Consider the following 13,594-nt stretch of genomic DNA (forward strand, 5'->3'; position numbering starts at 1 on the left):
GTGGTGGTATTATTCTACACATCAGAAGTTGAATTTCACCTTTTTTCACGTCACCTCAAGTTTGGAATTGTGATTGATATTACACATTTCAAGGACTGTTAGACGTTCACTTGATGGACTGTATATGTTAAATTAATTTTATTTACCTTAACCTTTTGTGTGCATGAGGTTCATGCACTCTTCCACCTGGGAGTAAGATCTCTTAATATACAACGTAATTTACACATAATTTCTTTGAAGTGTATGTAATTTTCTTTGCTTGAATTAGTGCCTTACTGGTTCATGTGGTTTGTTGCCACCTAAGAGCCACACTTTTTTGTTTTAATTTCAGTAAGAGTGGGAGCAATAACGCCAAATTTAAGGAGGTTGTAAACCTCCAAAAAAAAAACCCTGTAAGGCAAAGACATATTAAGCTAGTAATCATTGTATACTAGCTCCATTATGAAATGCTTATCTTAGAATGAAGCCCTGAATCGGCGCTGGCACTCACGGCTCACGGCTATCATCTTTCACCGGAGTTACTTCCGGGTTTGCGGGCTTCGGCACTATGATTGGCCGGAGCTGCAATGATGTCACTACCACGCATGCGCGCAGAAGCCACCGTTCACGGCACGGGCTCTGAAAATGGCACCAGAGGGCTGTTTCTTCAGTGCACCGATGACGTTGGCTGTGACTGTGCATGTTTAGAAGATATTTACAGTACCTACAGGTAAGCCTTATTATAGACTTACACGTGGTGTAACAGAGTTTACAAACACTTTTTTTTTTTTTTCTTTCCATAAAGATTTTATTGATAATTGCATTGAACATGTTATACAACCACATATTATAACATAAGGAAGTGCCTGTAAGACTCCAGCTATGTATCACAGATATAGAACAATGCTGAAATTCACTGGAACTCTCACTTCATAATACAGGGTCAGTGTAATGTGGTAATACAATCGGATGGCCCTCTAGTATTGCAGGTATCTGTCCGAGGATTTATCCAATTACAGGGGGGAGAAAGGTATCAAGTAGGGTATAGAGAAAGTGAAGAGAGAAATGTAAGAAAGGAAATCTAAGTGAGAAGAAGGGAAAGGGCAGAGGGAGGTGAGAGAGGGGAAAAAGAGGAAAAGAACAAAAAAAAAAAAAAAAAGGGGGGGGCTAGGGCTGGGTAGGGGAGTGGGCAGTGGGGAGGAATGGTGGGCCAGGTAAGGTGGGGGAGAGTTATGGTGTAAGTGTTGTTCGAGTCTACGTCCATTGTTCCAGTTTGGGGCAGATACCTCGTCACAGATTTACTTAACAGTCACGGCCATCTTGATGGCGCTTGTCCCTCAAGTGTTATAGGCTCGATAACGCTGTGTTGATTTGAAGTGTGTCCAACATGCCCACGTTGTGGTAAACTTTTGGATCCTCTCTTGTGAAATGTGTACTAGTTCTTCCATTTCCTCTATTTTTGAGATCCTCAGGAACCATTCGCCAATCGTTGGAGTGTGTGTGGATCGCCAATGGACCGGGATGCATAGTCTCGCTGCATTCACCAAATTGCATGGCCAAGGACTTATAATAGTCGGATTTGGTTAAATGGGTATGGTGTAAGAGGTACTGTGCTGGAGAGTAGTCTAAGTTGTACGTAGTAATGTGAGCAATAAGCTCATGCACCTCTTTCCAGAATGGTTGGAGGGAGCTACATTCCCACCAGATGTGGAGCATAGTACCCCTTGCACTCTTACATCTCCAGCATGTGTCTGAAATAGAGGGGGAAAATTTATGTAGACATGATGGTGTTCTATACCAGCGCGCCTTCACTTTATAGCAATTTTCTTGAATGGCGACATTCAGGGACCCTTTGTGGATATATTCATTGATGAGTATCCAATCCTCCTCAGTGAGGGAGATTTGGAGATCTGACTCCCAGGCCGAGTGAACCGAATCTGGGGCGGTTGGGGTTTCGTCTATAAGTAAACTATATATGTATGAAATTAAGTGCCTTTGCGGGGGGTCTCGCCTGCACAATGTTTCGAAAGGTGTCATTTGTCTAGACCAAGCTTCCGTTCTCGCCTGGGTGGAGAGAAAGTGCTGGAGCTGTCTATATGACCAAAACGGGAAAGAATTGGAAGAGGAGGAGGCAACTAAGTCCTCATAAGTGCGGGGGGACCCGCGGGTGAAGAATTGGTGCGCTAAAACGCTATTGTAGGGTCATTCCTGGTTTAGAAAAGAAGCGGAGACTCCTGGTGCAAAACTGGGGTTTCCCCTAAGTGGGGTTAGGGGTCCGAGAACCGAGGAGAATATTGTAGTTTTAGTCGCTTTTCTAGAGGCTCTGAGAGATGGATTAATAAGAGGGTGTCCTGTGGTCCCAGACGGCCAGTGTTGTGACAGAACACAGGGTAGGAACCTAAGGGGGAGTTGTGTAAAAAAAAATTCTATGGTCACCCAGACCTTTCCAGCTGCGTGGACATTGCAGTCAACAATTCGGGTGAGATGGCTTGCCAGGAAGTATTTATAGAGGTCTAGTAGCCCAATACCCCCCCTCAGTTACGGGAATGTAAGACGTGTATATTTGATCCGGGGTGGAGAATTCTTCCATATAAACAACGAGGCTGCCCTCTTGTATATCACAAAGAAGGAAGTAGGTAGGTCAATAGGGATGCACTGCATGAGGTATAGAAGGCGTGGCATAATTATAATTTTCAGGAGAGCCGCTCTGCCAAACCAAGAGACGTTTAAATTACCCCAGTCTTTCAGATCCTGTTGGGCTCTTTTCAGGGCAACCAAAAAGTTTTCATTGTATAGATCGGTCAATTTTGCCGTGATTTTTATACCTAGATAAGTGGTAGCCCTCTGGTTCCATCGAAAGGGGAAAGATTCCTGGCATGCCTCTACTTCCCTTTTTGTGAGGGAAACGTTTATGCCCCGTACACACGAGCGGACTTTTCAACATCCAAAGTCCGAAGGACCGAGTCCGTCAGACTATCCGATCGTGTGTGGGCTGCAACGGACTTTTGATTCGCCAAAGTCTGACGGACTTTAGAAATGAAGCATGCTTCAAATTTTCCCGAAGGAACTCCGCCGGACCCGGTCCCCTTCGAAAACTCCGCTCGTGTGTATGCTACTCCGACGGACTAAAACCGACGCTAGGGCAGCTATTGGCTACTGGCTATGAACTTCCTTATTCGAGTCGGGTCGTACGTCATCACGTTCGAATCCGTCGGAGTTTAGTGTGATCGTGTGTGGCCAAGTCCGTTCGGCCGAAAAGTCTGTCAGAACTCCGTCGGAACTCCGGCGGAACTTCGGCGGAACTCCTTTGGAAGTCTGTCGGACATAAGTCCTCTCGTGTGTACGGGGCATAAGAGCATGTGATTTTGTATAATTGATCTTTAAGTGTGATAGAGTCCCAAAATGCTCTAAATCCTTCAGCAGGTTAGGGATTGACGTAAGAGGGGTGGTAAGCGAGAGGAGGATATCGTCCGCAAAGGAGGCTACCTTGTATTCCTTTTCCTGAATCAGCAGCCCCTTAATGTCGGGATTGGCTTTTAATCTATTGAGGAAGGGTTCCAGTAACAGGACAAAAATCAGAGGGGATAGCAGACATCCCTGGCGTGTACCATTACCGATTGTGAAGGCGTCCAACAGGTGGCCATTAACCCTGACCCTTGCGTTTGGGGCAGAGTATAAGGCTAAGATGTGAGCTAGCATGCGAGGGTGAAGGCCAACCGCCCGCAGGGTCTCACGCATGTAGTCCCAGGCCACCCTGTTGAACGCCTTCTCAGCGTCTAAGGATAGGAAAAAGCCTTGAGTACTGGAATTAGTGAGCCAGTGGTGCAGGTTTAATGCTCTGATGGTATTGTCCCTAGCCTCTCTTCCCGAGACAAAACCCACCTGGTCTAAGGAGATAAGGCTGGGTAGGAGCGGGGATAACCTATTCGCTAACATTTTGGCGTAAAGTTTAATATCCACGTTGAGGAGGGATATAGGTCTATAATTCTGTACTTGTGTGGTGTCTTTTCCTTTTGGTATAACCATAATGTGGGCTTCTAATATACGGCCGACCAATACCCCAGGGTTCGCATTACGTTAAAGGTGGTTATTAAGTTCGGGGGCAACACTGTGGAGAAACATTTGTAGTATTGTAAAGTGAACCCGTCCGGGCCCGGGCTCTTCCCTGTTTTCATATGTTTTAGGGCAAGTCAGAGTTCTTCTATAGATACGGGCCGTTCCATGTCCTCAGCCTGTGACTGCGAGATTGGTGTCTAGCAGATATTAGAGACTTCCTAGCCCAATACTGCCCATCTCTTTTCTGCTTGGGTTAGATTCTGGGTAGAGGGTTTCAGGTTATATAATTCTTTGTAGTATCGTTCAAAGCATCGCGCAATATCTTCATTTTTAGAAAGGGGTGTGCCTTGTGAGTTTTGAATCCGGTGAATCGTGTTAGAGGGTCTGGAGAACTTTACTACTCGTGCTAACATTCTCCCACATTTATTGCCTTGTTCATAAAAAAAACCCTCTGATGAAGGACATATTGGCGCCTCGTGCGTTTCCCCAACTCCTCTAGTAACCTGGCACACGTAAGAGATAGGTCCTGCACGGAGAGTTGTGAGAGTTTGTGGGAGGTTTCTAATAATTTTTTCAGTGAGATGTACTATAGTCTCCTGATGCTGCTTTTTGACTTTTGCTGCTTGTGCCATCAGTTCCCCTCGTATGATGCATTTGTGCGCTTCCCACACGGTGGTAGGGGACATATCAGGGGTATTGTTTTCTATGAAGAACTCTTGAATGCGGGACTCCAAACGTGTGGTAAATTCTGCGTCCTTAAGTAAGGCGGAATTCAAGCGCCAGGTTTTAGTCCTTGAAACTGAGTCTGGAAAATACCGAAATAGGGTGGTGTTTGGACAGGTACATTGGATCTATCGTGGCGTGTGTGAGATAGGACAGATCGGGTTGGGAAAGAAAAAAGTAGTCTATACGTGAGTATTTTTTGAAAGGATTGGAGTAGAATGTGAAATCTTTGACTGAGGGGTACAGTGTACGCCAAGTGTCATGTAGCCCCAGTCCCTGAAGCTGTAGTTTTATTTGACGAAGTGCTCTGTAAGAGAGCGTGGAGGTGCCCGAAGAGGTATCAATGGCTGGGTTCAACGGGACATTAAAGTCTCCTCCGAGCAGAACCACGCCCTCTCTAAAGGATAGTAAGAGGTCGCTAACTTTCCTAAAGAAGGAGACTTGATGTTCGTTCGGGGAGTAAATGTTTGCTACCGTGAGCGGCTTGGAAGCATACAGGCCCTTAATGAAAATAAATCTACCCTCTGGGTCTACCAGAGAGACTGACAATTGGAAGGGGGCGTGCTTCGATATTAGAATGGAAGTTCCTTTAGTCTTGGCCGTGGGGTTCGTGGAGTGGATAGCTGTGCGGTATAGGTGGGGTTAGTAGTCTTGGGGATAGAGTCAGAGTGGAAATGAGTTTCTTGGAGAACAAATTGAGCTTTCTGTTTGGTGAGGGCAGAGAGGATCTGCGAATGTTTTTCAGGTACATTTAAGCCTTTTACATTGAGTGACACACACTTCAGCGATAGAGACCCAGTCGGTCCTGATTGCGGTCCCATGATGCCAGGATAGCTAGCAGCAGAGTTTTGCAAGAACACGTGTACTTGTCTGAGATTGACGAGTGTCTGACTGTGCCGAGGTAGCTTCGGTAGAAAAGGGATTACTCTGACCAGAGAGTGGAGGAGGGGGAGTTAGGGGTACTAGGCCAGAGAGATATGAGGGGTGCCAGAGGGTGGGGGTCAAAGGAGGGGAAGTGGGGAGGGAACGGGGGGGGGGGACAAACAGGGGGAAGGAGAGTGCGAAATAAGGTGGAGTCAAAGGGGGGGGAAAGGACCTAGAAAGCAGAGAGAAAAAAAAGGGGGGGGGGGGAAAAGAAAGAAGAAAGAGGAAGGGAAAGAAGCTTGTGAAAGGAAGAAAATACCAGAGGTAGAAATGGGAGCACCAATCCACCTGGGAGACAGAAAGCTGGATGGTCAGCAGACTAGATGGTAGTGCTGCTGTAGGGGGACAGTGAGTGTCGGGAATCATAGACGGCTGCAAACTAGAGGACCTGGAGGACAGTAGTTTAATGGGAAACCAAGAACAGTGGGACATAGAGGCATCATCTGGAATGGCAGGGGTATCAGAACTAACAGGAGTTAACGTTAATACCATTCTGTGAGTGTCATACAAAAACAAACAGTTGCAAACAGTAATTCTGCGATATAAAGTCAAAGTGGAAAGAGTAGCCCCAGCATTCTAAACGTTGCCTAGCCTTATAGGGCTCGTATACCCGTGAGTAGGGCATAATTAGGTGGAGTGTCGTCAGGAGCCCTCTACAGCACATTTTAGTGCACAAGGGTGGAGGCGCACTCCAGGCCCTTTAGGGCGCAGCCCAGATCATGGGCATCGCCTCAGATGGGCAGGAATACCCTGCGCAGGGAACCCAAAGGAGTCCGGGACATGCAATGTAAGCTGGGGTAAAAAGCTTAATTAGGCACTGGCTAGGGGTTAGTCAATAGAGACAAGAGGGGACAGCTGATAGGTAAATAAAAAGGGGGGTCCCTTCCTCTTTTTTTAAGTTTTAGTTATCAATTATTTATTATACGGAACCAGGGCCCACCCTCCTCCCACCGTACGCGCCTCCCAAGTTCTGAGGCGCTCACGAGTTGTCTATGCTTAACCCTGGTGGCATTAGATATAGATAGCTTTGACCTTAATATTAGGCATGCGGAAGGATGTCCCTGCTCCCATGTTCAAACAATGTTATATAAAAAGTGACTGGTTCCACCCAAAAAAGATGAATGCTTGCTAGGCATGCTTGCATCGGCAATCTATGGGGCAGACCAGCCAAAGCATAAGGTAAACATAGGCATCCAAGCTACCCGACCCTACTGCCTATGTTGCAAAAGCAAAACCAAAATCGACAACTAATAAACATATATACGGGGTGGAACATATGAATACAGAAATTTCTGTTACTGACATTGCCATGTCAGCAACAGAAGATACTTCGCAAGGTCTTGGGAGTTGCCGTACATTTGACGGTGAAGAAAGGAGTGAGTAGGCTCCAGGAAACCGGTTACAGGCTCGCTCTGATGGTTAGGCCCCTGTGTGCGTATATAAAGATCTACATGAGGCTATCCGGGCTTACGGGTTCAAAGTTCAGGAACATCAGTTCAAGCCCTGGGGATTTCTCCAGAAGGCACATTACAATCCCTAGGCCTCAGGTCAGAACCATGGCAGGTGTGGGGTCAGGGCGAGCGGAGCATAGGAAGGGGGAGAAAACCCACAGAAAAAATGGAGAATAAAAAAAGGGGGGGGGGGACTAAGATGCAAACAAATCCTCAAACATAGCTGGGGTGGGTGGAGTTGCCACAACGAAAACATTGTCAGTATGCACTCACATTTAGGTAGGTACAGCATCTCTAGTCCACTCTCAGAGTTCCAAATGATCCCTGTGGGGAGTATCAGATGGTCCGGGTACGTGCTGGTTCAGCTCTCGACGGGAAGCATGGGCTCCGGGTGAGTGCGGGCCTGATCTCCGGCGATTTGAGCGGTGCCTTTGTGCTTTGGGTGATGGGTTATGTGACACGGGACACCATGGCTCTGTCGGAAAGTGGAAGGTGCACCAATCCGGGAGTTCCGTCATGGGTAGATTGAGCTGTTCGCAGAAAGCATGCAGGTCGTCCGGTGTGCTCAGCAATGCGGTGCGTCCCCTAGAGGAAGCCGAAAGGCAAAACGGGAACTTCCAGTTGTACTGTATGTTGCTTGATCTGAGTACGTCCAGCAGGGGGCGTAGGGCCCTCCGATTTTGCAAAGTGGTGGGGGAAGAGATCCTGAAAGAGCTTAAGTTCAGTTCCGTTGTGTAACACGCGGCCTCTCTCCCTAGCCTTTCTCAAAATCTCTTCCTTCAGTGGAAAGTTTACTATACAACACACAACATCTAGGGGGTTCACCTTCCTGGGGAGGGGGCCTCAAGGCTCTGTGAAGCCTCTCCATCTCAATGGGGGTGTCCCCCGGGCGGTCTAGCAAGTCATTAAAGATGGAGCAGATTGTTTGGGGTAGGGAGCCGGCTTCCAAACCCTCGGGCACCCCCCTAACTCTCACGTTATGTCTACGACCTCGATTGTCGAGGTCCTCGACTTGACGGTGAAGGTCAAACAAGTATGAGAGCTGTGAGTCATAAGTGCGTTGACTTGCCTTGTTGCAGCTGTATGGAGCTGCGTGGTTTGCTCCACTTCTGCCATGCGGGTGGCTACAGCCTGGATGTCCGTCTTTAGGTCCAGTATGGCGGCCGACATAGTGTTGGTGATATCCGCCGTGATATCCGAAGCAACCTTCTTTAAGTCAGAGAGGCTCACCATAGAGGCTGGTCGCCTGCTTTGTGCGTCCATGTCCTCCGGCTGTGAATCGGAGCCGTTGCTTGGCGAGTAAGGCCTTGAGGCCTGTGCGGTCTGCGAGATCTCGTGGTTGTCCGGCTGGAGGGTGCGAAACAGCTCAGGGATATTCCGGCTGAGCTGTGTCCCTGGATCTTTCGGTGTACGGGTTGCTGAGGTACTTCTGTTCGACTTTCCCATGGCGGAAAGTTGCAGTGGTTTCCCAGAGAAGCAAATTTAGATCCTCAGCTTGTGGGAGCTCTCAGCCTAAGCGGCCATCTACGGACCCAGCCAGACCATGCCCCCCTACAAACACTTTTATGCACCTGCTTCCAATTCACACCTGAGACCTTGTAACACTGAGTCACATGACACCGGGAAGGGAAAATGGCTAATTGGGCCCAATTTGGACATTTTCAATTAGGGGTGTACTCATTCTTTTTGGCAGTGGTTTAGACATTAATGGCTGTGGGTTGAGTTATTTTGAGGGGACAGCAAATTTACACTGTTATACAAGATGTACACTCACTACTTTGTAGCAAAGTGTAATTTCTTCAGTGTTGTCACATGAAAAGATATAATAAAATATTTACAAAAATGTGAGGGTGTACTCACTTTTGTGAGATACTGTATGTACATTTATGATGTATGCAGGCATTAAGTCAAACAATATCCACTTCTTGGTAACACGTTTCTACTCTGCTACTTTTTTCCTACTATGGGGGCTGCCTTGGCTGACTTCTAAAAGTGTTGGTTGCCTGGCTCTCATTTTAAATAAATAAAAGCATGAAGATCCAGTTCTGACTGTACTGAGTGCACACTTGTCCTAGGTTAGTTGGAAATCTGAGACATTCAGGCAGCTAGTTTTGAAGACCCATGACCGATTTTCCTTTGAAGTGCACGATGATATACAGTTATGCTCATAAGTTTACATACCCTGGCAGGGGTATGCATTTTATGATTTCTTGGCCATTTTTCAGAGAATATGACGAACACAAAAAACATTTCTTTCACTCATGGTTAGTGTTTGGCTGAAGCCATTTATTATCAATCAACTGGGTTTACTCTTTTTAAATCATAATGACAACAGAAACTACCCAAATGACCCTGATCAAAAGTTTACATACCCTGGTTATTTTGGCCTGATACCATGCACCCAAGTTACAGAAAGGGCTTTGAGTAGCTATTAAACGTAACCATCCTTACCCGTGATCTGTTTTGCTTGTAATTTTTATGTGTGTATACAACGTCAATGAATTTCTGGACTCCTGACAAACCCTTGCATTTGCATCCAGTGCTGCACTGACGTTTCTGGATTCTGAGTCATGGGGAAAGCAAAAGAATTGTCAAAGGATCTGCGGGGAAAAGTAGTTGAACTGTATAAAACAGGAAAGGAATATAAAAAGATATCCAAGGAATTGAGAATGCCAATCGGCAGTGTTAAAACTCTAATCCAGAAGTGGAAAATGAGGGGTTCTGTTGAAACCAAACCACGGTCAGGTAGACCAACTGAAATTTCAGCCACAACTGCCAGGAAAATTGTTCGGGATGCAAAGAAAAACCCACAAATAACTTCAGGTGAAATACAGGACTCTCTGAAAACATGTGGTGTGGCTGTTTCAAGATGCATAATGAGGCACTTATTGAAGAAATATGGGCTGCATGGTCGAGTCGCCATCAGAAAGCAATTACTACGCAAATGCCACAAAATATCCTGCTTACAATACTCCAAACAGCACCTAGACAAGCCTCAAACCTTTTTGCACAAAGCCATTTGGAGTGATGATACCAAAATTTTGCCACAACAATGAACGCTACATTTGGAGAGGGGTCAACAAGGCCTATAATGAAAGGTACACCATTCCTTCTGTGAAACACAGAGGTGAATCGCTGATGTTTTGGGGATGTGTGAGCTACAAAGACACAGAAAATTCTGTCAAAATTGATGGCAAGTTGAATGCAGTATGTTATCAAAAAATACATTTGCAGTCATCAGCCAGGAAGCTGCACATTGGACGTACTTGGACACTTCAACATGACAATGACCCAAAAAACAAGGCCAAATCGACCTTTGGCTACAGCAGAATAAAGTGAAGTTTTTGGAGTGGCCATCTGTCACCTGACCTCAATATCATTGAGCCACTCTGGGGAGATCTCAAACATGCAGTTCATGCAAGACAGCCCAAGAATTTACAGAAACTGGAGGCTTTTTGCCAAGAAGAATGGGCAGCTTTACCATCTGAGAAGATAAAGAGCCATCAAATACCTCAAAAGACTTCAAGCTGTCATTGATGTTAAAGGGGGGGCAATACATGGTATTAAGAACTGGGCTATGTAAACTTTTTTGATCTTGGGCATTTGGGTAGTTTCTGTTATGATTTATGAATTGAATAATGGCTTCAGCCAAACACTAATCATGAGTGAAAAAAGTTTTTTGTGTTATCGTTCATGATATCGTTCTCTGAAAAATGTCCAAGAAATCAAACTCTGCCAGGGCAAAACTGTATATCATGCCTGGATGGATGGAGAAACATTTTTGTGCCCTTTTTTTTTTTTTTTTTGTCTGTTTATTTTAGAGGTTTAGTCATTTATTTTATTTTTTTTAACTAAAGTAAATTTGGGCAACTCAAGCTTGGTATATGATACCTTTTAGTTAAAATTGCACATCAAAGCTAAACAAAATTTCAAAAACAGTGAATGTTATGTCATACCATGTATTCAGGAATACTGGTTTACTCCTATCTTCCTGTATTGATTGTTTTGTTTTCATCACACAAATAACATTTTTTTTTTAAATATGACTGTATTAAACCTGCTGGTGAGTAGATTTTGGAGATTCAAGTCTTTCCTGCAGAACTTGTTTGTCCAACCTCATGTCACCTTTTTGTTGTGTAACCAATGTATCTGTTGTGGTATTAACCATGTTAAAGGGATCCTCCTCAGCCTTTGGATGGGGACCAGTAATGTAAGTTATGTGCCTCATACCTAAAACTAGTCTTTAATCTTACAGAGTACTTCCGTTCCAAGAACATGGGCATCAACAGACCATCTTTCTATCGTTTGGTGAGTAGATGTAAACCATATGTAAAATGATATAAGTGTTTTTATATGTACAGTATATATTTTTTTTTGTTTTCATACAGTATTTTGGGCTATTAAAAATATACTGAGCTCTAGAAGCTATCACCAGTAAAGGTAGGAAGAGGGAAAAGGACTAACCACCAGCATTGCCCGTGGTTTTCTTGCAACTGATCTTTTCCCCATTATAGACTTGCCGTGCCTTGTTCTGCATGGTTTTTCTGTGTAGAGGTGGCCTTCTTGATAGAGGCAGGGCTTTGCTTCCTTATATCGGAGCCTTCAGCTATTAAAATGTTGAACAGCACGTTAGTGACAACACTAAATCTCCTGAGACTAGCAATCAGACACAGCAGTGCCATTTTGCAGGTATACAGCCATGAGACTTAGACACACTTGCATGCTACTATAAAGTGACTGACCTTTCCTCCAGTCTGAGTTCTTGTTGTGGTAAGCAAAGAAAATGTGTGGCATACTGCAGACTACTCCGTGATCTGCATTGAGGTGATACTAAACCCACAACAGTAAAATCAGTCTGTATATGCAGCATATCATTCATGTTACACTCGCTGTGGAACTTAAGGGGGGTAATCCTCTGCATTGTGTAAAAAGGCAGTTTTATCCTGTATGCATAGAACCTCCACCTCCTGCACTGTCTATCTGGGGAAGGCCAGCTAACACAGGCAGGGTAGCTGACCTGCTCAGCTTTTATGCTGGAGAGAACATTTACTTGTTCTCTGAGCTAGGCAGGTCACATGATATTGACATCACACGCGGGCGTGTATACAAGCTGTAGTGGAAATAGCCTCCTACCTGAACTCTCAGCACTGGAGAAACTGTTCAGTGTATCATGCCACCGTCCTATACAGATCATCTAAAAAGGTATATAGTGGCAGTATTTTAATGTAATAAGATTTATAAACCATGGATATTGTGTGTGGGGGGTGGTGTCTGTGGGCGCGGATGAACTATTTTCATATTACTGGGTTTAGTAACACTTTAACCGGTTCCTGACCTGCGCACGCCGATGTACGTCGGCAGAATGGCACTGCTGGGAAAATGGGTGTACCTGTATGTCCCTTTCAATTTGCCACCATGCCATTGTGTGCGCGCCGGCCGGGACCTCCCTGAGTCAGATCGCGGGTCCTGTGGACTCGATCGCCGTGGGGATACCCGCGATCTCCTCACGGAGCGGAAGAATGGGGAGATGCTAATGTAAACAAGCATCTCCCCATTCTGCCTAGTGACGGTGTCCCTGATCTCTGCTCCCTGTGATCGGGAGCAGAGATCATTGATGTCGCGCATAGCCACGCCCCCCCCCCCCCCCACAGTTAGAATCACTCCCCAGGACATACTTAACCCCTTCACTGCCAGTGTCATTTACACAAGAATCGGTACATTTTTATAGCACTGATTGCTGTATAAATGACAACGGTCCCAAAAATGTGTCAAAAATTTCAGATTTGTCCTGTAGTAGAATTTCATATTAACCAATATATATTTTATGTTATTCATATTTTTCATATTGTTATTATATAGTAGTGGTCTTATCAGTATTAGTATTCAATATGTAAAGCAACAATTTTTATTCTTGACGTATACTGTGTTTTCCATAGGTTTAGAAAAATTTCATTTTAAATGTTGAACTTTAGGCTTGTTTAGACCTTAGACTTTTGACCTCTCTGCTTCTTTCTCATACTTTCTATAAGATAGTTTACAGGATGAAAGTTCATTGTTTTAGTTTTTAAGTAAGCGCTAGAAAAGAAAACACTTGACAGCACATAAATTATAAGAGATAAGATAAGAACATCTTGTACATTGGGTTTAGAAATAATTAGGTGGAATATGGGAAAGTTATGTAAAGAATGTTACATTAAGTTTGACAGGGTCAAATAAAGGTCTGCTTGAGCCCTCATTAAAACTGTTAAAATACATTGAATAAGGAAATATATATATGTGTGTGTGTATACATTTATGTATATCTGTGTATGTTAATAATTCAAGTTATTGACTTTGCGTATACAGTGGGGCAAAAAAGTATTTAGTCAGCCACTGATTGTGCAAGTTCTCCCACTTAAAAAGATTAGAGAGGCCTGTAATTGTCATCGTAGGTATACCTCAACTATGAGAGGCAAAATGTG

At 44.8% G+C, this 13,594-nt stretch overlaps 1 protein-coding gene across 2 annotated transcripts in view; it reads left to right on the forward strand.

The window, feature by feature from the left end:
• The window catches only part of PGAP1 (post-GPI attachment to proteins inositol deacylase 1), a 484,659-nt gene that overhangs the window by 115,799 nt on the left and 355,266 nt on the right, over positions 1-13,594 (forward strand). For both annotated transcript variants that reach the window (XM_077448710.1, XM_077448711.1), the window contains exon 6: positions 11,389-11,441. In XM_077448710.1, coding sequence (XP_077304836.1) covers positions 11,389-11,441 — 53 coding nt within the window. The remainder of the gene's footprint in view (positions 1-11,388; positions 11,442-13,594) is intronic.

This window comes from Lithobates pipiens, unplaced genomic scaffold (assembly GCF_037356315.1).
Source record: "Lithobates pipiens isolate NorthernLeopardFrog02 unplaced genomic scaffold, aLitPip1_a1.2 Scaffold_22, whole genome shotgun sequence".
NCBI classification, from domain to species: Eukaryota; Metazoa; Chordata; class Amphibia; order Anura; family Ranidae; genus Lithobates; species Lithobates pipiens.